Below are 26121 nucleotides of genomic sequence, written 5' to 3'. Positions count from 1 at the left end.
CAGGTGCAGTATCAAGTGGGGAAATTCATCATTAATAGTTTTTAGTTATTAATCCATATGAAATTTAAAACATAAGATGAAGATTTAACATTTTTTCACTGAAGTACATTGACTTTTTAAAAAAATTATGTAAATGTTTCAGTGTGGAAACTTTCAAACATACACAAAATAGAAAGACTATTACAATGAATCTCTACACGCTTATCACCCAGCTTCTATAATCATCAAACCCATAGCCACTCCTGTTCTATCTATAATCCTACCCACTTTTCTCTGCCAAGATTTATTTCTCTCTCTCTTACAATGAAGTACATGAATCTTAAGGATACAACCAACTTTTACATGTATACTGACATACCAGAGTCACAACCCAGATTTAGGTACCACAGGAGGCTCTCTCACATGCCCTTCTAATCAATATTCACCCACCTACAATGTAACCATTATTCTGATCCCATCCTTATAGGTAATTATGCCCATTCTTCACTTTCATATAATGAAATTAATAGACTATAAGCTTCTTTATGTCTGGCTTCTTTGTCCAACATTATGTCTGTGAGACTCACCCACCATTGCTTATAGACATAGTTCATTTCTTTCTTCTATTCCCATACATGAACATACCACGGTTTATTTATATCATCTCATGTTGATGGACATTTGAGTTATTTTCAGTGTTTTGATATGATTAAAACTTCTATGGATATTCTTATACACATGTTTTGATGAACACAAGCACTCATACCTGTTGGGTATGTAGCCAGTATTATTATTATTTGGCATAGTATGCATGTATGTCCAGCTTTAAAAGATACTGCCAAATGGTGGTTGTACCAATTTACACTCCCCAAAATAACATGAAACTACCAGCTGTTTTACAACTTTGTCAACACTTGATATTGTCAGTTTTAAAATTTTAGTCATTCTGGTAGCTATGCAGTAGTACCTCATTATAGGTTTAATTATATTTCCCTGACAGATAATGAAGTTGAACATTTTTTCATATATTCTCTTTTATAAAGCATCTATTTAATTCTTTTGCCCATTTTTGGAAATGGGGTGTCTGTTTTCTCCTGATTGTTAAACGTTTTTTCCTTATTAATTATTTCCTTATTAATTGGTGAAAGTTTTTATATTCTAGAAATGAATCCTTTTTTTTGGTTGTATGTATTATAAATTCTTTCTTCCACTTTTCACTCTCTCAATGGTGTCTCTTTTGGATGACTTAAAAATCTTAATTTTAATGAAATCCAATTCATCTATCTTTTCATTATAATCAGTTCTCTTTGTGTTGTTTAAGAAATTCTTTCTTAAGGTCATGAAGATTTTCTCCTTAAGTTCCATCATTTAATATTTCACATTTAGGTCTACAAGACAGCTCAAATTAATTTAAATGTATGGTGTGATATAGGGGTCAAGGTTTATTTTTAAAATATGGACCCAGCTGATCTATTATTATTTTAGCATGATTTATTGTAAAGATCTAGCATTATTTGTCATAAAGATAATTATTTCCCTATTGAACTTCCGTGGTGCCTTTGTTATAAATGAGGTGATTATGAAAAGTGGGTTTGTTCCTGGACTTTATGTTGTTCCATTGATCAGGTCGATTATTCTTATATAGATTACACACTACCTTAATTACTATACCTTTATATCAAGTCTTGATGTCTGGTAGTATGACTTTGCCCCTTTGTTTTTCAAAGATTTCTCATAGTCTAAAGCACAAAGCACAAGCTTCTTTGCATATGTAAGGGTCTCTTTTTCAGAGTTCAAGCTTTTATAAATAATCACAGTGTTTGATACTTGCAAAAGGAGGCATTCAATTAATATACACTGATATGAATTAGGTTGGAATGTGAGTTCTTATGAGAGCTCATAATAACAAGAAAAAAGTGAAACACTAATGTTACCACCCCATATCCTTACTACGAAACTGGAAAATATAGAGCTTTATCATAAAGAGTTAATGCCACTTTTTACAAAAGTCACGTGGAATTGGGAAAGGCAAGCAACATGTTGATGGTGATACCTGTGCTTGAAACTCCCTCAAACAGGTTATCATGTTCCTATTGCCAAACCATGTAAGCATTAGAGTAAAGAAGGGGGGAAGGAGAGAGAAAATAAAAGGGAATTTTCTTCCAGAGGAGATTTTTGTCCCTTGCTTTCTTCCTGTCATGGAATTTTTAGACTACCTATGAGGGGTTCTCAGAGCATACTGACGTACCATCCGCTATACAGCTAGTTTTAAGAGTTCTATTTTCGAGAGGCTATTATGGAGGGAAAAGAGAGGACGGCAGTCCGTGAAGTTATCTAATCTATAGTTTTGCTAGCACTGCTTAAATTGCTTTGGCAGGAATATCAGTGCATTTCATGGTTGGAAAAGAACTTTTTTGTGTGTGAATAGTGAAAGCAATCATTTTCAAGTATGCTTGCCAAGTTCTACAATAAAGAAAAGACTGGCTAACACTCTGCATTATGATTTAGCGCTATCTGATGAGAAGGCAAACAAAAAAAAAGACCTTAAAAATGTTCTACTAGGTCTCTGTAAATATTCTCTATATTTTGATTTTCACAAGTACACATTTAATTCTAACTAGTTTTGAAAACACCTTTAATTTGGCTTTTTTTTGAGCCTCGAAAGCAATCTTTCTTAAATCCTCAGTCTGTTTCTGTAACTGTTCATTTTCCTGCTGAAGTTTCAGCCTTTGTTCACTGACAAATCCACAGTTCTCTCTCTCAGACTCCAATACATTTTGAAGTTTCTGAATCATTTCTTGGCAACGTGATATCTCTTCCGAGGAACTGAATAAAAAAAACAAAACAAAAGGAACCTTTAAACTTAATGAAATGCAATAGAAGTCAAGAAGTCTGTCTATATTTTACACTGTAGACCCGTTTTCTTTGTTCTGAGCCATTTCTCTTCACTATAGACTTAAACTATGTGGTTTCACAATGTTACGTTACACGAGGCAAGTACGTTCAATCTAAGCAATCTTAACTAAGAATAGATAAGCTGAACTGTTATCACTCACCTAGAAAGTCAATGTGAAACCTCTTTCAAATTTTTACGAACACTGAGAATCACTGTGTAAAGAGGACTTCAAGGGGACAAACTAAAGCTAATGGTGAGGAAGGTGGAGTAGATAATAGTCAAAACTCCTTTCATTATCAATCAACTCTGTAGGAAGACATTAGCTGACTACAATAAATTATGAATTATAATAAGACCCAATTCATATTTTCCTGTTACATGTCTTAGAAACGGTTTTTATAAACTTCTAGTTGTATAAACTTCTTGTTTTATCACAGGTTAAATAGGTTATATTTCTGGAACTTTCTCAACAATGGATTATTGAGTGACACAACCTCCAGACATGTATCTTGTTTCAATATACTGCTAATTTTTATTCCTATCTTTTAAATTTCCATCTTTTCAATCCCAGATAATCAAATACTGTGAACATTCCCTGGTCAATAGGTGTCACAGGGAATATAGAAGGTCCTTTACCCCCATAATACTTGTAGCCCCTTCTTTCCTATCTCAACCTTGGCTTATTCCTAATGAAATGATGGATCTAGGCAATGATCCTCAAAAAATGCTCAAGTCAGAGAGATGCTGAGATCAAAAACAACGACACATTATGTGCTTCCAAACAGGAGTCCAAAATATTACCATTTATAAAGCATTCTTACAAAAAAAGTGAAAGCTGAATCAGATCAAGCCTCTTGATTTACTTGTTAGTTTTTAGGAACTGCATGGGGCAGGAAATAAGGTAAATGACACCACATATATGCATTAGGTAGAGGAAACTCTACAATACTAACAACCCAGTTTTCCAACAAATTATTTATAAGAAAAAAATAGAGAAAGGAGGAGATTCTTAGAGAAAAAAAAATATATATCCATCCCCATATGTACACATACACACACACACACCACCTTTCCTTTATCCATTTTTCTGTCAACAGACACTTAGGTTGTTTCCATATCTTGGTTATTGTCAATAATACTGACTGCAATGAACATGGGAGTGCGGATATCTCTTTGAAACAATGATTTTGTTGCCTTTGGATCTATACCCAGAAATAGGATTGTTGGCTTATATGGTAGTTCTATTTTTAATGTTTTGAGGCACCTCCATACTGTTTTCCATAGTGGCTGTACTAATTTACATTTTCACCAACAGCATAGAAGCGTTCTCCCTTCTCCACATTCTTGCCAACACTTGTTATCTTTTGTCTTTTTGACAAAGGTCATCCTAACAGGTGTGAGGTAATACCTCACTGTGGGTTTGATTTGCATTTCCCTGATAATAAGTGATGATGAGTACCTTTTGATATATCTATTGGCTATCTAAGTCTTCTTCTGGGAAAAATCTGTTCAGGTCTTTTGCCTAATTTATGTGTTTTTTTCTTTTTCCGTTTTTTTTTTTTTTCTTTTTTGCTCTTGAGTTGTTAAGTTTCTTACATATTTTGGAAATTAACTCCATATCAGATGTATTATTGGCAAACATTTTTCCTATGTCATAGGTTGTCCCTTCACTCTGTTGACTGTTTTCTTTGCTATGCAGAAAGTTCTTAGTTTGATGTAATTCCACTGGTCTATTTTTGCTTTTGTTACCTGTACTTGTGGGGTCATATTCAAAAAAACCGCTGCCAAGACCAACGTCAAGAAGCTTTTTCCCTATGTTTTCTTCTGGTAATTTTATACTTTCAGAACATACATTTAAGCCTTTAATCCATTATAACCTTATTTTTGTACATGGTGTGACATAAGGGTCCAATTTTTCTTCTTCATGTGGATATCCAGTTTTCCCAGCACCATTTATTGAACAGACTATCCTTTCTCCATGTGTGTTCTTGGCACCCCTGTCAAAGATCTATTGACTACAAATGTGTGTATTTATTTCTGCACTCTCTACTCTGTGCCATAATCTATACATCTGTTTCATGCCAGTATTGTACTGTTTTGATTACTAAAGCTTTGTAATATATTTTGAAAATAGGAAGTGTGATGCATCCAGTTTTTTGTTCTTGCTCCAGACTGCTTTGGCTATTCAGAGTCTTTTGAGGTTCATTATGAATTTTAGGACTTTTTTCTATTTCTGTGAAAACACCATTGGAAATCTGATAGGGATTTTATTGAATCTATAGATGGCTTTGTGTAGTATGGACATTTTAACATTATTGCTTCATTCAGTTTATAAACACATCTTTATATTTATTTGTGACTTTGTCAACTTACTTCCTCAATGTTTTTTAGATTTCAGTGTACAGGTTTTTCACTTCCTTGGTTATAAATTCATTCTAAGCATTTTATTCTTTTTGGTGGTATTGTAAATGGAATTGTTAATCTCTTTTTCATACAGTTTGTTGTTAGTAAATTCATGTATTTGTTCTAATGGCTTTGTGGCTGAGTCTCCAGTTTTCAATATATGGGATCATGTCATCTGTAAACAAAGACAATTTTACTTCTCTTCCAATTTAGATACGTTTTGTATTTTCTTCTTGTCTAATTTCTCTAAGACATACAGTACTATATTGAACAGAAGTGGCAAGAGTGGGCACTCCTGTCTTTTTCACGATCTTTAAAAAAAAACTTTCAGTTTTTTATCAATGGGTATGACATTAATTGTGGGCTTGTTATATATGGCCTTTCCTATGTTGAGGAACATTTCTTCTACATCTAATTTGTTGAGAGTTTTTATTACGAATTATATTTTGTGAAATGCTTTTTCTGTATCTATTGAAATGATCATATGAATTTTATCCCTCATTCTTTAATGTGGTGTTGTATCACATTTATTGATCTGTGTATGTCAAAAGCATCCTTGCATCCTATGTTTTAATCCCACTATGATCCTTTTAATACACTCTTGAATTTTTCTTTTTAGGATTTTTGCATTTATGTTCATCAGGGATATTAGCCTGTAATTTTATTTTCTTATAGTATCTTTGTCTTGCTTTGGTATCAGAGTAATGTTGGCTTCGTACAATGAGTTTGGAAATGTTCTCTCTTTTTCAATTTTATGAAAGAGTTTAAGAAGGACTGGCATTAAATCTTTAAATGTTTGGTAGAATTCATCAGTGAAGCCATCCGGTTCTGAATGTTTCAAAAATCCAAGGAGGTTTTTGATTACTGATTCAGTCTCCTTAAGAGTAACTGGTCTGTTCAGATTTTCTATTTCTCGTATGGTTGTATGTTTCTAGTAATTTATCCATTTCTTCATGGTTGTCCTACTTGTTGGCATATCATTGATCATAGTAGTCTCCTATGGTCCTTTATATTTGTGTGGTATCAGTGGTAATGTGTCCTCTTTTATTTCTGATTTTTATTTATTGAGTTTTTTCTCTTTTTTTCTTAGTCTAGTTACAGGGTTGTCAATTTTGTTTATCTTTTTAAAACACCGAGTCTTAGTTTGGTTGATCTTTTCTATTTTTAAAAAAGATTCTCTATTTCTGCTCTAATCTTTGTCATTTCCTTCCTTCTCCTAACTTTGGGCTTAGTTTTTCCTTCTTTTTCTAGGTCCTTAAGGTGTAAAGTTGGGTTGTTTATTTGACATCTTTCTTTTCTTAACGTAGGGCATTTATCACTGTAAACTTTCCTTTAAGAACTGGTTTTGCTGCATCCCATAAGTTTGGTATATTTTGTTTCTATTTTTGTTTGCCTCAAGATATTTATTGATTTCCTGTTTGATTTCTTCTTTGACCCACTGGTCGCTCAGGAGTGTGATATTTAATTTCCACCTATTTGTTAATTTTTCAATTTTTCTCCTGTTACTGCATTTCAGTTTCATACCATTGTGATTGGAAAAGATACTTGATATAATTTCAATCTTCTTACATTTGCTAAGACTTACATTGTGGCCTATCATATGATCTATTCTGGAGAATGTTCTGTGCATGTTTGAGAAGAATGTGCACTGTGTTGCTGTTGTATAGAATGTTGTTAGGTCTATTTGTTCTTTAGCATTGCTCAAATGTGCTGTTTTCTTATTGATTTTCTGTCTGGATGATTACCTATTGTTGAAAGTGAGGTACTGAAGTTCCTTAGTATCATTGTTTGCTCTCTATTTCTCCCTTCAGTTGTTAATATTCGCTTTATTATACTTAGGTGCTCTGATGTTGAGTGCATATAGTGTTATGATTGCTATTTTCTCTTGACAAATTAACCCTTTTATCATTATAAAATGACCATCTTTGGTCTTGTGACAGTTTTTTGCTTAAAGTCTACTTTGTCTGATATAAGACACCCTGCTATCTTTTGGGTACCCATTTGCATGGACTATCTTTTGCCATCCTGTAACTGTTAGTCTATGTGTTTCTTCATATTTAAAATCAGTCCCTGGTAGGCAATGTATAGCTGGAACTTGATTTTTAATCCATTGAGCCTCTCTATGTATTTTGATTGGAGAATTTAATCCACTTACATTAAAAGTCATTATTAATAGGTAAGGACATAACTATTGCCATATTGTTAATTGTTTTCTGTTTTGTAGTTCCTTGGTTCCTTTATTACTATTTTGTTGTCTTTTTTTTTTTTTTTTGTCTTCTTGTTGATTTTTGTACTATGCTTTCATTCCCTTATCGTTTGTGTACCTATTACACATTTTTTCTTTGTGATTGGCATGAGGCTTACATGAAACATCTTAGAGTTAGTCTATTTTAACCTGGTAACAACTTAACTTCAATCACATAACAATCTCTACAATTTTACTTCTCTGCTCTCTCACATTTTATGTTATTGATGTATAATTTACAACTTTTTATACTGTATATCCACTGACACATTATTGTACCTACTGTTATTCAAAAAATTTATCTTTTAACTTCTATACCAGAGTTAAAAGTGATTATGTACCACCATTACAGTGTTAAGAGTATTCTGAATTTGACTATATACTTATCTTTACGACTAAAGGTTTATACTTTCATGTTTTTATGTTGCTAATTAGTGTCCTTTCATTTCAACTTGAAAAACTCCCTTTATTATTTCTTGTACAGTAAGTCTAGTGTGATGAACTTCCTTTTGATCTCTTTTTTTCTGGGAAAGTTTTTATCTCTACTTTGTTTCTGATGGAGAGCTTTGCTGAGTATAGTATTCTTGGTTCCTAGTTTTTTCTTTCAGCACTTTGAATATATTATGCCACTCTCTCTTGGCCTGCAAGATTTCTTCTGAGAAATCCATTGATAGTTTTATGCAGGGGTGGAGGGAGTCCCTTGTATGTGATGAGTCCCTTTTCTCTTCCTGTTTTCAAATTCTTTTTTCTTTGACTTTTGACATTTTGATTATAATGTGTCAAATGAAGCTCTTGATGTTCACTCGATTTGTTGTTCTTTGGTCATCATGGATCTGGATGTTCATTCATTACTCTCCCCAGATTTGGGAAGTTTTCTGTTATTATTTCTTTAAATAAACTTTCTACCCCTTTCTCATACTTTGCTCCTTCCAGGATTTTCATAATGTGGATACTGATTCACTTCAAGATGTCTCATAAATCATGTAGGTTTTCTTCACTCTTTTTTCATTCTTTTTTCTTTTCTTCTCACTGCACGATTTCAAATGACCAGTCTTTGAGTTTGCTGATTTTTCTTCTGCATGACCAAGTCTGCTGATAAAGCTCTCTGTTGAATTTTTTCAGTTCAATCACTGTATTCTTCAGCTCTAGGATTTCTGATTGGTTCTTTTATGGTTCCAATTTCTTTGTTAAACGTCTCATTTTGTTCATGTATTGTTCTCCTGATTTCATGTAGTTGACCATCTGTGTTCATTAAGCTCCTTAAGACAATTATTTTTAATTTTTTGTCTAGAAGTTCATGGATCTCCATTTGTTTTGCATTGATTACTAGAGCCTTATTAGTTTTCTTTGGTGGTGTCATGTTTGCTTGATTCTTTGTTGCTATCTGTGCATTTGAAGGAGCAGACTCCTCTTCCAGTCTTTAGACTGGTTTTGGCAGCTAAAGACCTTCTCCTGTCTTGTCTCAGAACTGATGGGACTGCCTCTGGGATCACAGCTAAGTGGGACTGAAACCATGTCATGTGGTTGTTGCCAGGTCCATGGCTGGCAGGCCTGTAACCAGGGGTGCAGTCAGGTGTTGTGTCTGTTAGGGTTCTAAGCTGCTCCTGTCATGTTCACTGGGCTGGCCTATGGGCAGGCAGAACTGCTTCTGGACTGTGGTAGGGTGGGACTAGAGCTGGGTCACAGACTGCTTCAGGGATCATAGTCAGGTCTGAGGCCTGTAATGGGGGCATCTACAAGAGTGGCTTCTGCTGGGTCCCTTGGGTGAATCCCTGGCCATGTAAGACTGCCTCAAACTGTGGTAGAACAGGGCTGGATCCATGTCTTGTGGCTTTTGTTGGGTGTGCAGTCTGGTCCGTCACTGGCAGACTTGTTACCAGGGGCACAGTCAGGTGTGGCTTCCAATGGGTCCATTAGTGCTCCCGTGAGGTTACTGGGCTGGTTCCTGGATGGGCAGCATTATGTTCAGGCTGCAGGAGAGTGGAACTGGAGCTGGGTAATGGGAATGCTTTGGCGGCCACAGCCAGGTCTGAGGTTGGCAGGCCTATTACTGAGAGTACCTATAAGGGTTCCTTGGGAAGAGGCTAGGTGCAGGACTGGGCAAGGAGGGCTGGAGCCAAATCCACAGGAAGATGGGGCTGCTTTGGGTTCATAGATGGGACCACAGTCGGAGGGCCTGCCACTGGTGTGCAGGCCTGCCTCCTCATTTTTGGGCTCCACTAAGGCTTTGCAACCTCCTACCTGGATTCCAGTGCTCCCACAAAGGCATTTTTGTCTATGGATGCCTGCCAAATATTTGTTTCTGTGGAGAGACATGGGCTGGGGACCTCCTATTCTGCCATACTGCTGATATCATTCCTCTTTTAAAATAACTATTAAACATATTCTGTAACAGAGATCAAAACTTCATTCAACTTAAGTAAGTTTTACTATAATAAGTAATACTCTGGGGGGAAAAGGTAGAGAAATATTCAGAATGGATAGGCCAGATTATAAATCTATCATTTTAATAGACAATGTAATAAATACAAATGATGGATTATTACTGAATATTCAATACCTCTAAACTGAGTATAAAAGCAATAATTATAAGCAAGCTACTGTAATAGCTGCATAGTTAGTATGAAAAAAATGATCTTATGAACATCCTATTTAACTGCCAGAAACAAGAAACTTAAAATAAAATGGTACAGTACTGTATCTTTTCTTCCTGAAGAAATTAGTTTTCAAAAATAATCTTGAAAAGAAATACTATTTGGTGCTAAAAAGTCTTTTTTCAACATAAGATATAATTATGAGTCCTATAAAAACTAAAAAATCTCAAAAATTGTATGAATTCTGAAAATCCAAAAGAATAACTTACTTTATTTCAAGTTGTTTGATTTTATTTTCTGCTGTCTTAAGTCTTAGCTGAAGATCATCTTTTGAACGTTCGGCAACCAGGCATCTTTGGTGCATTTCTTCTAGTTTTCTGTAATCATTTTCATTTATTCTGCCTTCAAGGTAAATCTGCAGAAGAGGCTTATATGTATATTACTTTGCACAAGGAAATTATCTTAAGAAATTATACAGTTTAGAAACTGAAATAAATGATGAGAAATAAAAACTCATGATCATGTGTTCATCTGTCCCATTATAACATTAGAATATAACAATAATTAATTTTGGTTGTTTCACATTTACAAAATAAAATGCTGAAAACTGACATATAAAGTAATTGCTTATTTTTTGAAATTATTCAGGCTCATTATACTATTCAAATAGTTTTAATAAATGCTAGAAAGAAATATAAAATAGCTGAAATTAAAAAAATACTCTAAATGTTATCACTTGGAGACAACGGCTTTGATTCTTTGATGACCACTTTTAAGACAATTCTGTATTGCAATATTCAAAAGTACAGACACATTCTGTGGTGCAATGAGTAGAACTATCTGAAGGTGAGTCCAGAATCTCTAGGTTAACCAGACAATGATCTAGCTGAAATGGGGGTTTCCCCTTCGCTAGCAGAAGTGGTTGTATTCAAGCTCTGCTTCCTGTGAGACTGGGTTTCCACCTATGACAGAGAGGCTGTAGCATCCCATGAACTGCAAGGTCTCCAGGTGCTAGGCAGTTCACATTTTCAGACACACCCTACACACAGGTACCCTCCAATCCAGAATGCTTGGCCAAGTAACCTGTGTTTTCTCGCACTGACAAGACTGCTTTGTCACTCCTGCTCTACAAAAAGACAGAGTATTAAAATGTCAATGTCCTGCTACTAAAATACAGACCTATACTGCAGGACCAGCAGTATTTTGACTATAGCATACTTGTCTGTGGAAAACTGGGAGAAGAGAAACCTGTGACTTCTCTTTACCTGTTGCCTTTAGTCTTGTAGGTTTTACATTTCCCCAATAAAGCCTATTCCTTAACCTATGCCATGTGATATTAAAAAAATTCATCCCAAACCCTGATGGCAGGTCCAATCTAAATGGAACCTAGCCCTATTCCATAACAGAGGGAAACTCAGAAGGGATCAACCTTGTAGGAGTGGTGACCATGAATGGCCTGCCCTGAACATAATATGCATATTTCTTTTTTTCTTCCCCCACAAATGGGATTATATACTATATTCTCCTTTGTAAATTACTCTTTTACTATCTGATGTTGTCATAATCTTTTATATCAATAATACAGGTATAACACATGTTTTTTATAACACATAGCTCTTCTTTGAAAATCAAACTCTGACTCTACCATTTACTATTTTTTTAACATTGGGTAAATTACTTAACCTCTCTATGAAAGTTCCTAATGCAGCACCTAAAACACAATTTGATTTGCTGAATCAAATTTAGCTCTTTTTCTCCCCAAGGTATTTTAAAAGAGTGGGATATTTACTGCTAAATAAAAAGAGTTATCTAAGTAAGAAATAAATTTCAAACTATAGACTTCTTGCAATATTCGTTCTCAAATGTCACTGGGGTAAATATTCTTTCCTAACTGTGATTAAAAATCTGTGTTTTTAAAAAGGTAAAAATAATAGCATTTTATAATTTTTTTGGTTATATATACTTTCTATATTTATAGATGGCCTACACCCAATAAGAGTTGGCAGAAAATTTAAAAAGAAAACAAAATAAAATTTAATATTGGGATGAGGTCTAAGCAAGGAATACAGTTACTTTGTAAAATTTATACCTTTAAGTAAAAAGTTCAAATAATGTGGCCACTCTTGTTAAGAAATGTATACAGGCAATACCAGTACTTAAATGCAGATTCTGATAATATTCCAAGCAAATAAAAGCACTCACCAGGAGAATACTAATAATATAGGGGTTGCTAGTAGATAGTATGATGAAAGCAGACAGTAATGCTGAATACTTGCAGTTGGGTTTTAGGTAGTTATTTTTTCCTTTTTCTCTTTACCTTTTCTAGTTCTTCTTCCACTGCTTTTTTCTCCCTAATGCCTCGTTCAATTTGGCCTTGTTTTTCAGCACACTCCTATAAATTCAAATCATGGTGTAAATAAATATATTTGTAAAACCTTAAGAAAAATGGGGAAAAACAGAAAGGAAGATGATATGTTCATAATAAGAATACCACACTTACCCTATTTGTATAGCAGGACCATATTGATTATTAGGGGAAAAAAACAAAAATGAAAAATTCAAATCTTCAAAGAACTACCTAAATCAGGATTTCAGAGATCACCTCTGGCATAGAACGCCAAGAAGTTCTAAGTAAACATACTAGATGGAAAACAGAGGCTGAGGGATTCTGGGGAGAAAAAAATAAATGAGACCCCTTTCTCATATTACAGTTTTCCTTTTCATATACTCTTACCACATATTTTAAAAGGTAACAAAGAACTAGACAGTGACACAACACCATAGGATAACCTATGGCCTAAAAGATGCATGGGTATATAAATTCTAGAACAGTTAATTTTCTTTGGCAAAACTTATAAGCAGCCAGTGGACACAGTAAAAATGTTTCATTAACATGAACATAAAACATTTCTGACTCGAAAGGTTTTAATCAGTAAAATCAAACAAGCATATCAATACTCAATAAATTTAAAATTTTGCAAATGAGACTAAAGCTAAGAACAATCATTATAACGACTGGCTCTTCACAGCTATTTGTTTTTCTCTATTTTTGAGAATGGGTGTGGTTATTTTCTACTATTATGCGCTGGATGAACCTGCTTTGCTGACAGTACAGGGCTAATATTCAATTATCTTTATCATAACTTTATTTTACAGAAATACAATATAACAACATGTTTTTAAAGTTCAAAATAAGCTTCTAAATTATGATCCCAAATTAATGAACTCTGATTATAATGAAGATCTTTAAACCTATGTTGTAAATAAGATTATTAATCTAAATTTATCTTTTATTAAGATAGAACTGTTAGTGTATAAGATATATAACTTTATTTTTTTTAACATCTTTATTGGAGTGTAATTGCTTTACAGTGGTGTGTTAGTTTCTGCTGTATAACAAGGTGAATCAGCTATACATATACATATATCCCCATAAACCCTCCCTCTTGCGTTTCCCTCCCGCTCTCCCTATTCCACCCCTCTAGGTGGACACAGAGCACCAAGGTGATCTCCCTGTGCTATGCGGCTGCTTCCCACTAGCTATTTTACATTTGGTGGTGTATATATGTCCATGCCACTCTCTCACTTCATCCCAGCTTACCCTTCCCCCTCCCCGTGTCCTCAAGTCCATTCTCTAAGGCTGCATCTTTATTCCTGTCCTGACCTTAGGTTCTTCAGAACCATGTTTCTTTTATTTTTTAGATTCCATATATATGAGTTAGCATATGGTATTAATTTTTCTCTTTCTGACATACTTCACTCTGTATGACAGTCTCTACATTCATTCACCTCAATACAAATAACTCAATTTTGTTTCTTTTTATGGCTGAGTAACATTCCATTGTATATATGTGCCACATCTTCATTATCCATTCATCTGTCAATGGACACTTAGGTTGCTTCCATGTCCTGGCTATTGTAAATAGTGCTGCAATGAATATTGTGCTACATGACTCTTTGAATTATGGTTTCCTCAGGGTAAGTGCACAGTAGTGGGATTGCTGGGTCATATGGTAGTTCTATTTGTAGTTTTTTAAGGAACCTCCATACTGTTCTCCATAGGGGCTGTACCCATTTACATTCCCACCAACAGTGCAAGAGTGTTCCCCTTTCTCCACACCCTCTCCAGCATTTATTGTTTCAGATTTTTTGATGATGGCCATTCTGACTGGTCTGAGGTGACACCTCATTGTAGTTTTGATTTGCACTTCTCTAATGATGAGTGATGTTGAGCATCCTTTTATGTACTTGTTGGCAAGCTGTACATCTTCTTTGGAGAAATGTCTATTTAGGTCTTCTGCCCATTTTTGGATTGGGTTGTTTTTTGATATTGAGGTGATGGGCTGCTTGTATATTTTGGAGATTAATCATTCGTCAGCTGCTTCATTGGCAAATATTTTCTCCCATTCTCAGGGCTGTCTTTTCGTCTTGTTTATGGTTTCCTTTGCTGTGCAAAAGCTTTGAAGTTTCATTAGGTCCCATTTGTTTATTTTTGTTTTTATTTCCATTCCTCTAGGAGGTGGGTCAAAAAGGATCTTGCTGTGATCTATGTCATAGAGTGTTCTGCCTATATTTTCCTCTAAGAGTTTTATAGTGTCTGTCCTAACATTTAGGTCTTTAATCCATTTTGAGTTTATTTTTGTGTATGGTGTTAGGGAATGTTGTAGCTTCATTCTTTTACATGTAGCTGTCCAGTTTTCCCAGCACCACTTATTGAAGAGGTTGTCTTCTCCACTGTATATTAACTTTATCAAAGATAAGGTGATCAGATGTACGTGGGTTTATCTCTGGGCATTCTATCCTGTTCCATTGATCTATACTTCTGTTTTTGTGCCAGTACCATACTGCCTTCATTACTGTAGCTTTGTACTATAGTCTGAAGTCAGGAAGCCTAAGTCCTCCAGCTCTGTTTTCCTTTCTCAAGATTGCTTTGGCTATTCGGGGTCTTTTCTATTTCCATACACATTGTGAAACTTCTTGTTCTAGTTCTGTGAAAAATGCCATTGGTACTTTGACAGGGATTGCATTCAATCTGTAGATTGCTTGGGGTAGTAGAGTCATTTTCACAATGTTGATTCTTCCAGTCCAAGAACATGGTATATCGAGACTCTGGGAGGGCTCACGCCAAGGAGTACTTCCCAGAACTTCTGCTGCCAGTGTCCTTGTCCACACGGCGAGCCACAGCCATCCCTCGCCTGTGCCAAAGACCCTCCAACACTAGCAGGTCTTTCGCAAGGACGTGAGCCTCTGTCAACATCTGGCACTGTCATCCCTACCCAGAACCATACCCAGAGGCCTCAGGATATGACCACAGTACATCTGGTAGGAGCAGCAGAAGGCTCCTTTCCTGACACCCAAGGTGGCTTGAATAGCATGCCACAGAGGTGTTTATCCAGTGAACAACCTATAGTCAGAAAACATATCTTCAGTAGTCTGTGTTTGAAAACATTAATATTCAAATGCAACAATATTGCATTGGTTTTCAATGTCTGGCTTTTTCTTGTAACCAGTGAGTCATCAAGGCTTGCAGTTCTTGCAGAGAAGTACACTAAAGATTAAGAATACTAAAGTTGGATCGTCACATCGCAGCATTCTTCATCAAGATGCATCAGAAATATATCTACACATGGAACAACTCCTACAGAACACCTACTGAATGCCGGAAGAAGACCTCAGGCCTCCAAAAAGGCAAGAAACTCCCCATGTACCTGGGTAGGGCAAAAGAAAAAAGAATAAACAGAGACAAAGAACAGGGACGGGACCTGCACCAGTGAGAGGGAGCTGTGAAGGAGAAAAGGTTTCCACACACTAGGAAGCCCCTTCCCGGGTGGAGACTGCGGGTGGCAGAGGGGGAAAGCTTCGGAGCCACGGAGGAGAGCACAGCAACAGGAGAGCGGAAGGCAAAGCAGAGAGGTTCCCGCACAGAGGATCAGTGCCGACGAGCAATCACCAGCCCGAGAGGCTTGTCTGCTCACCTACTGGGGCAGGCAGGGCTGGGAGCTGAGGCTCGGGCTTTGGTCGGAGCGCAGGGAGAGAACTGGCGGCGTGAACACAGCCTGAAGGGGTTAGTGCACCACGGCTAGCCGGGAGGGAGTCTGGGGAAAAGTCTGGACCTGCCGAAGAGGCAAGGGACTTTTTCTTCCCTCTTTGTTTCCTGGTGCGCGAGGAGAGGGGATTAAGAGCGCTGCTTAAAGGAGCTCCAGAAACGGGCGCCAGACACGGCTACCAGCACGGACCCCAGAGGTGGGCATTAGACGCTAAGGCTGCTGCTGCCGCCACCAAGAACCCTGGGTGCAAGCACAGGTCACTCTCCAAGACTCCCTTCCGGGGAGCCTGTGCAGCCCGCCACTGCCACGGTCCCGGGATCCAGGGACAACTTCCTCGGGAGAACACACGGTGCGCCTCAGGCTGGTGCAACGTCACGCTGGCCTCTGCCACCGCAGGCTCGCCCCGCACTCCGTACCCCTCCCTCCCCAAAGCCTGAGTGAGCCAGGGCCCCCGAATCAATGGCTCCTTTAACCCTGTCCTGTCTGAGCGAAGAATTGATGCCCTCCGGCAACCTACATGCAGAGGCGGGGCCAAATCCAACTCTGAACACCAGGAGCTGTGTGAACAAAGAGGAGAAAGGGAAATCTCTCCCAGCAGCCTCAGAAGCAGCGGATTAAATCTCCACAATCAACTTGATGTACCCTGCATCTGTGAAATACCGGAATAGAAAACGAATCATCCCAAATTGAGGAGGTAGACATTGAGAGCAAGATTTATTATTTTTTCCTCTTTTCCTCTTTTTCTGGGTGTGTATGTGTATGCTTCTGTGTGAGATTTCGTCTGTATAGCTTTGCTTTCACCATTTGCCCTAGGGTTCTATCTGTCCATTTTTTTTTTGCTTTTTTTGTTTTTTTTAAATTTTACCTTACTTTCTTTTCTTTTCTTTCTTTCTTCCTTCCTTCCTCGCTCCCTCCCTCCCTCCCTTCCTTCCTTTCTTTCTACTTGTTCTCCCTTTTATTCTGAGCCGTGTGGATGAAAGGCTCTTCGTGCTGCAGCCAGGAGTCAGTGCTGTGCCTCTGAGGTGGGAGAGCCAATTTCAAGACACTGGTCCACAAGAGACCTCCCAGCTCCACAAAATATCAAACGGCAAAAATCTCGCACAGATCTCCATCTCAACACCAACACCCAGCTTCACTCAACGACCAGCAAGCTACAGTGCTAGCCACCCAATGCCAAACAACTAGCAAGACAGGAACACAACCCCACCCATTAGCAGAGAGGCTGCCTAAAATCATAATAAGGCCACAGACACCCCAAAACACACCACCAGACGTGGACCTGCCCACCAGAGAGACAAGATCCAGCCTCATCCACCAGAACACAGGCACTAGTCCCCTCCACCAGGAAACCTACACAACCCACTGAACCAACCTTAGCCACTGGGGATAGACATCAAAAAATACGGGAACTATGAACCTGCAGCCTGCAAAAAGGAGACCCCAAACACAGTAAGATAAGAAAAATGAGAAGACACAAAAGCACACAGCAGATGAAGGAGCAAGTTAAAACCCACCAGACCTAACAAATGAAGAGGAAAAAGGCAGTCTACCTGAAAAAGAATTCAGAATAATGATAGTAAAGATGATCCAAAATCTTGGAAATAGAATAGAGAAAATGCAAGAAACATTTAACAAGGACCAAGAAGAACTAAAGAGGAAACAAGCAATGATGAACAACACAATAAATGAAATACTCTAGAAGGGATCAATAGCAGAATAACTGAGGCAAAAGAACGGATAAGTGACCTGGAAGCTAAAATAGTGGAATTAACTACTGAAGAGCAGAATAAACAAAAAAGAATGAAAAGAACTGAGGACAGTCTCACAGACCTCTGGGACAACATTAAATGCACGAACATTCGAATTATAGGGGTTCCAGAAGAAGAAGAGAAAAAGGAAGGGACTGAGAAAATATTTGAAGAGATTACAGTTGAAAACTTCCCTAATATGGGAAAGGAAATAGTTAATTAAGTCCAAGAAGCACAGAGATTCCCATACAGGAGAAATCCAAGGAGAAACACACCAAGACACATACTAATCAAACTATCAAAAATTAAATACAAAGAAAACATACTAAAGGCAGCAAGGGAAAAACAACAAATAACACACAAGGGAATCCCTGTAAGGTTAACAGCTGATCTTTCAGCAGAAACTCTGCAAGCCAAAAGGGACTGGCAGGACATATTTAAAGTGATGAAGGAGAAAAACCTACAACCAAGATTACTGTACCCAGCAAGGATTTCATATAGATTTGAGAGAGAGAGAGAGAGTTCAGCACCACCAAACCACCTTTACAACAAATGCTAAAGGATCTTTTCTAGGCAAGAAACACAAGAAAAAGAAAAGACCTATAATAACATACCCAACACAATTTTTCTTAATTGTTTCTTCCCATTTTCTCATGGGAATAGGAAAATACATATCGATAATTACCTTAAATGTAAATGGATTAAATGCTCCCACCAAAAGACACAGACTGGCTGAATGGATACAAAAACAAGACCTATATATGCTGTCTACAGGACACACACTTCAGACCTAGGGACACATACAGACTGAAAGTGAGGAGATGGAAAAAGATATTCCATGCAAATGGAAACCAAAAGAAAGCTGGAGTAACAATTCTCATATCAGACAAAATAGACTTTAAAATAAAGAATATTACAAGAGACAAAGAAGGACACTACATAATGATCAAGGGATCGATCCAAGGAGAAGATATAACAATTGTAAATATTTATGCACCCAACATAGAAGCACCTCAATACATAAGGCAAATACTAACAGCCATAAAAGGGGAAATCGACAGTAACACATTCATAGTAGGGGACTTTAACACCTCACTTTCACCAATAGACAGATCATCCAAAATGAAAATAAATAGGGAAACACAAGCTTTAAATGATACATTAAACAAGATGGACTTAATTGATATTTATAGGACATTCTGCACCAAAACAAGAGAATGAACATTTTTCTCAAGTGCTCATGGAAAGTTCTCCAGGATAGATCATATCTTGGGTCACAAATCTAGCCTTGGTAAATTTAAGAAAATTGAAAGTGTATCAAGTATCTTTTCTGACCACAATGCTATGAGACTAGATATCAATTACAGGAAAAGACCTGTAAAAAATACAAACACATGGAGGCAAAACAATACACTACTTAATAACGAAGTGATCACTGAGGAAATCAAAGTGGAAATCAAAAAATACCTAGAAACAAATGACAATGGAGGCACAACGACCCAAAACCTATGGGATGCAACAAAAGCAGTTCTAAGAGGGAAGTTTATAGCAATACAATCCTACCTTAAGAAACAGGAAATATCTCGAATAAACAACCTAACCTTGCACCTAAAGCAATTAGAGAAAGAAGAACAAAAAAACCCCAAAGTTAGAAGAAGGAAAGTAATCATAAAGATCAGATCAAAAATAAATGAAAAAGAAATGAAGGAAATGATACCAAAGATCAATAAAAGTAAAAGCTGGTTCTCTGAGAAGAAAAACAAAATTGATAAACAATTAGCCAGACTCATCAAGAAAAAAAGAGAGAAGACTCAAATCAACAGAATTAGAAATGAAAAAGGAGATGTAACAACTGACACAGCAGAAATACAAAAGATCATGAGAGATTACTACAAGCAACTGTATACCAGTAAAATGGACAACCTGGAAGAAATGGACAAATTCTTAAAAATGCAAAACCTGCCAAGACTGCATCAGGAAGAAAGAGAAAATATGAACAGGCCAATCACAAGCACTGAAATTGAAACTGTGATTAAAAATCATCCAACAAACAAAAGTCCAGGACCACACGGCTTCACAGGCGAATTTTATCAAACATTTAGAGAAGAGCTAACGCCTATCCTTATCAAACTGTTCCAAAATATAGCAGAGGGAGGAACACTCCCAAACTCATTCTACGAAGGCACCATCACCCTGATACCAAAACCAGACAAGGATGTCACCAAGAAAGAAAACTACAGGCCAATATCACTGATGAGCATAGATGCAAAAATCCTCAACAAAATACTAGCAAACAGAATGCAACAGCACATTAAAAGGATCATACACCATGATCAAGTGGGGTTTATTCCAGGAATGCAAGGATTCTTCAATACATGCAAATCAATCAATGTGATACACCATATTAACAAATTGAAGAGAAAAACCATATGGTCATCTCAATAGATGCAGAGAAAGTTTTCGACAAAATTCAAAACCCATTTATGATAAAATCCCTGCAGAAAGTAGGCATAGAGGGAAGTTTCCTCAACAGTAAAGACCATATATGAAAAACCCACAGCCAACATCGTCCTCAATGGTGAAAAACTGAAAGCATTTCCACTAACATTAGGAACAAGACAAAGTTGCCCACTCTCACCACTCTTATACAACATAGTTTTGGAAGTTTTCCACAGCCATCAGAGAAAGAAAGGAAATAAAAGGAACCCAAATCCGAAAAGAAGAAGTAAAGCTGTCACTGTTTGCAGATGACATGGTACTATACATAGAGAATCCTAAAAATGCTACCAGAAAACTACTAGAGCTAATCAATGAATTTGGTAAAGTAGCAGGATACAAAATTAATGCACAGAAATCTCTTGCATTCCTATACACTAATGCTGAAAAATCTGAAAGTGAAATCAAGAAAACACTCCCATTTACCACTGCAACAAAAAGAATAAAATATCTACGAACAAACCTACCTAAGGAGACAAAAGAGCTGTATGCAGAAAATTATACACTGATGAAAGAAATTAAGGATGACACAAATAGATGGAGAGATATACCATGTTCCTGGATTGGAAGAATCAACACTGTGAAAATGACTATACTACCCAAAGCAATCTACAGATTGAATGCAATCCCTATCAAACTACCAATGGCATTTCTCACAGAACTACAACAAAAAATTTCACAATTTGTATGGAAACACAAAAGACCGTGAATAGCCAAAACAATCTTGAAAACGAAAAACGGAGCGGGAGGAATCAGGCTCCCTGACTTCAGATTATACAACAAAGCTACAGTAATCAAGACAGTATGATACCAGCACAGAAACAGAAATATAGATCAATGGAACAGGATAGAAAGCCCAGAGATAAATCCACGCACATATGGTCACCTTATCTTTGATAAAGGAGGAAGGAATGTACAGTGGAGAAAGGACAGCCTCTTCAATAAGTGGTGCTGGGAAAACTGGACAGGTACATCTAGAAGTATGAGATTAGATCACTCCCTAACACCATACACAAAAATAAGCTCAAAATGGATTAAAGGCCTAAATGTAAGGCCAGAAACTATCAAACTCTTAGAGGAAAACATAGGCAGAACACTCTATGACATAAATCACAGCAAGATCCTTTTTGACCCACCTCCTAGAGAAATGGAAATAAAAACAAAAAAAAACAAATGGGACCTAATGAAACTTCAAAGCTCTTGCACAGCAAAGGAAACCATAAACAAGACCAAGAGACAACCCTCAGAATGGGAGAAAATATTTGCAAATGAAGAATCTGACAAAGGATTAATCTCCAAAATTTACAAGCAGCTCATGCAGCTCAATAACAAAAAAACAAACAACCCAACCCAAAAATGGGCAGAGACCTAAATAGACATTTCTCCAAAGAAGATATGCAGACTGCCAACAAACACTTGAAAGAATGCTCAACATCATTAATCATTAGAGAAATGCCAATCAAAACTACAATGAGATATCATCTCACACCAGTCAGAATGGCTATCATCAAAAAATCTACAAACAATAATGCTGGAGAGGGTGTGGAGAAAAGGGAACACTCTTTCACTGCTGGTGGGAATGTGAATTGGTACAGCCACTATGGAGAACAGTATGGAGGTTCCTTAAAAAACTGCAAATAGAACTACCATATGACCCAGCAATCCCACTACTAGGCATATACCCTGAGAAAACCATAATTCAAAAAGAGTCATGTACCAAAATGTTCATTGCAGCTCTATTTACAATAGCCAGGAGATGGAAACAACCTAAGTGTCCATTATCGGATGAATGGATAAAGAAGATGTGGCACATACATACAATGCAATATTACTCAGCCATAAAAAGAAACGAAATTGAGCTATTTATAAGGCGGTGGATGGACCTACAGCTTGTCATACAGAATGAAGTAAGTCAGAAAGAGAAAGACAAATATCGTATGCTGACACATATATATGGAATAAGAAAAAAAAAATTCATGAAGAACCTAGCGGTAAGACGGGAATAAAGACACAGACCTACTAGAGAATGGACTTGATGATATGGGGAGAGGGAAGAGTAAGCTGTGACAAAGTGAGAGAGTGGCATGGACATATATACACTACCAAACATAAAATAGATAGCTAGTGGGAAGCAGCTGCACAGCACAGGGAGATCAGCTTGGTGCTTTGTGACCATCTAGAGGGGTGGGATAGGGAGGTTGGGAGGGAGGGAGATGCAAGAGGAAAGAGATATGGGAACGTATGTATATGTATAACTGATTCACTTTGTTATAAAGCAGAAACTAATACACCATTGTAAAGCAATTATATTCCAATAAAGATGTAAAAAAAAAAAAAGAACATGGTATATCACTCCATCAGTTTTTATCATCTTTAATTTTTTTCATCAGTGTCTTATAGTTTTCCGCATACAGGTCTTTTGTCTCCTTAGATAGGTTTATTCCTAGGTATTTTATTCTTCTTGTTGCAATGGCAAATGGGAGTGTTTCCTTAATTTCTCTTTCAGATATTTCATCATTAGTGTATAGGAATGCAAGAGATTTCTGTGCATTAATTTTGTATCCTGCTACTTTACCAAATTCATTGATTAGCTCTAGTAGATTACTGGTAGAATCTTTAGGATTCTCTGTGTATGGTATCATGTCATCTGCAAACAGTGACAGCTTTACTTCTTCTTTTCCAATTAGGATTTCTTTTATTTCTTTTTCTTCTCTGATGGCTGTGGCTAAAACTTCCAAAACTATGTTGAATAACAGTGGTGAGAGTGGGCACCCTTGTCTTGTTCCTGATCTTAGTGGAAATGCTTTCACTTTTTCACTATTGAGAACAATGTTGGCTGTGGGTTTGTCATATATGGCCTTTATTATGTTGAGTTAAGTTCCCTCTATGTCTACTTTCTGGAGCATTTTTAACATAAACTGATGTTGAATTCTGTCAAAAGCTTTTTCTGAATCTATTGAGATGATAAGGTTTTTCTCCTTCAATTTGTTAATATGGTGTAACACATTGATTGATTTGTGTATATTGAAGAATCCTTGCATTCCTGGGCTAAACCCCACTTGATCATGGTGTATGGTCCTTTTAATGTGCTGTTGGATTCTGTTTGCTAGTATTTTGTTGAGGATTTTTGTATCTATGTTCATCAGTGATATTGGCCTAGAGTTTTCCCTCTGTGTGACAACTTTGTCTGGTTTTGGTATCAGGGTGATGGTGGCCTCATAGAATGAGTTTGGGAGTGTTCCTCCCTCTGCGATATTTTGGAACAGTTTGATAAGGATAGGTGTTAGCTCTTCTCTAAATATTTGATAGAATTCACCTGTGAAGCCATCTGGTCCTGGGCTTTTGTGTGTTGGAAGATTTTTAATCACTGTCTCAATTTCAGTGCTTGTGATTGGTCTGTTTATATTTTACTTCTTCCTGGTTTAGTCTCGGAAGGCTGTTTTTCTAAACCTTTGTCCACTTCCTCCAGGTTGTCCATTTTATTGGCATACAGTTGCTTGTAGTAATCTCTCATGATCGTTTTGTATTTCTAGTTTCAGTTGTTACTTCTTATTTTTCATTTCTAATTCTATTCATTTGAATCTTCTCCCTTTTTTTCTTGATGGGTCTGGCTAATGGTTTATCAATTTTATCTTCTGAAAGAACCAGCTTTAGATTTATTGATCTTTGCTATTGCTTGCTTCTTTTCCTTTTCATTTATTTCTGATCTGATCTTTATGATTTCTTTCCTTCTGGTAACTTTGGGGTTTTTTTGGTTCTTCTTTTAGTGCTTTAGGTGTAAGGTTAGGTTGTTTATTTGAGATGCTTCTTGTTTGTTGAGGTAGGAATGTATCACTATAAACTTCCCTCTTAGAACTGCTTTTGTTGCATCCCATAGGATTTGGGTCATCATGTTTTCATTGTCATTTGTTTCTAGGTATTTTTTGATTTTCTCTTTGAGTTCTTCAGTGATCTCTTGGTTATTTAGTAGCGTATTGTTTACCCTCCACGTGTTTGTATTTTTTACAGATTTTTTCCTGTAATTGATATCTAGTCTCATAGCGTTGTGGTCTGAAGATATACTTGACATGATGTCACTTTTCTTCAATTTAGCAAGGCTTGATTTGTGTGTGACCCAAGATATGATCTATCCTGGAGAATGTTCCATGAGCACCTGAGAAGAAAGTGTATTTTGTTGGTTTTGGATGGAATGTCCTGTAAATATCAATTAAGTCCATCTTGTTTAATGTATCATTTAGAGCTTGTGTTTCATTATTTTCATTTTGGATGATGTATCCATTGGTGAAAGTGGGGTGTTAAAGTACCCTTCTATTATTGTGTTCCTGTCAATTTCCCCTTTTATGGCTGTTAGCATTTGCCTTATGTATTGAGGTGCTCCTATGTTTGGGTGCATAAATATTTACAATTGTTATTTCTTCTTCTTGGATTGATCCCTTGATCATTATGTAGCATCTGTCTTAGTCTCTTGTAATAGTCTTTATTTTAGTCTATTTTGTCTGATATGAGAATTGCTACTCCAGCTTTCTTTTCATTTCCATTTGCATTGAATATCTTTTTCCATCTCCTCACTTTCAGTCTGTATGTGTCCCTAGGTCTGAAGTGTGTCTCTTGTAGACAGAATATATACGGGTCTTGTTTTATTATCCTTTTGGGCAGTCTGTGTTTTGATTGGAGCACTTAATCCATTTACATTTAAGGTAGTCTTCGATATGTATGCTCCCATTACCATTTTCTTAATTGTTTTGAGTTTGTTATTGTAGGTGTTTTCCTTGTCTTCTTTTTCCTGCCTAGAGAAGTTCCTTTAGCATTTGTTGTAAAGCTGGTTTGCTGGTGCTGAACTCTCTTAAATTTTGCTTGGCTGTAAAGGTTTTAATTTCTCCGTCAAATCTGAATGAGGTCCTTGCTGGGTAGTGTAATCTTGGTTGTAGGTTTTTCCCTTTCATCATTTTAAATATGTCCTGCCACTCCCTTCTAGCTTGCAGAGTTTTGGCTGAAAGATCAGCTGTTCGCCTTATGGAGATTCCCTTGTATGTTATTTGTTGATTTTCCCTTGCTTCTTTTAGTATTTTTTTCTTTGTATTTAATTTTTGCTAGTTTGATTAATATGTGTCTTGGCGTGTTTCGCCTTGGATTTATCCTGTGTGGAACTCTGTGCTTCCTGGACTTGATTAACTATTTCCTTTACCATATTAGGAAAGCTTTCAACTATAATCACTTCAAATATTTTCTTAGTCTCTTTATTTTTCTCTTCTTCTTCTGGGACCCCTACAATTCGAATGTTCGTGCATTTACTGTTGTCCCAGATGTCTGTGATACTGTCCTCAATTCTTTGTTTTCTTTTTTCTTTAGTTTGTTCTGCAGTAGTTATTTCCAGTCTTTTATCTTTCAAGTCACTTATCCGTTCTTCTGCCTCAGTTATTGTGCTATTGATTCCTTCCAGAGAATTTTTAATTTCATTTATTGTGTTGTTCCCATTGTCTGTTTGCTGTTTAGTTCTTCTAGGTCCTTGTTAAACGTTTATTGTATTTTCTCCATTCTATTTTGAAGATTTTGGATCATCTTTACTATCATTACTCTGAATTCTTTTTCAGGTAGACTGCCTATTTTCTCTTCATTTGTTTGGTCTGGTGGATTTTTACGTTGCTCCTTCATCTGCTGTGAATTTCTCTGTCTTCTCATTTTGCTTAACTTACTGCGTTTGGGGTCTCCTTTT

General features: G+C 36.7%; 1 protein-coding gene across 4 annotated transcripts in view; it reads right to left on the bottom strand.

The window, feature by feature from the left end:
- Nucleotides 1–26121, bottom strand: part of SCLT1 (sodium channel and clathrin linker 1) — a 268143-nt gene that overhangs the window by 86652 nt on the left and 155370 nt on the right. For all 4 annotated transcript variants that reach the window (XR_016393194.1, XR_016393195.1, XM_022556932.2 and 1 more), the window contains exons 15-17: nucleotides 12435–12509; nucleotides 10387–10532; nucleotides 2613–2805 (exon numbers count right to left, since the gene is read on the bottom strand). Coding sequence is in view for 2 of the 4 variants with exons in the window: in XM_022556932.2 (XP_022412640.1) it covers nucleotides 2613–2805; nucleotides 10387–10532; nucleotides 12435–12509 (414 nt within the window). In the remaining 2 variants the exon portion in view is untranslated. The remainder of the gene's footprint in view (nucleotides 1–2612; nucleotides 2806–10386; nucleotides 10533–12434; nucleotides 12510–26121) is intronic.

This window comes from Delphinapterus leucas, chromosome 5 (assembly GCF_059928025.1).
Source record: "Delphinapterus leucas isolate spDelLeu-1000000601 "Yukka" chromosome 5, BTC_Dleu_Yukka2, whole genome shotgun sequence".
Classification (NCBI taxonomy): Eukaryota; Metazoa; Chordata; class Mammalia; order Artiodactyla; family Monodontidae; genus Delphinapterus; species Delphinapterus leucas.
This window is presented reverse-complemented; position numbering and strand designations above follow the sequence as displayed.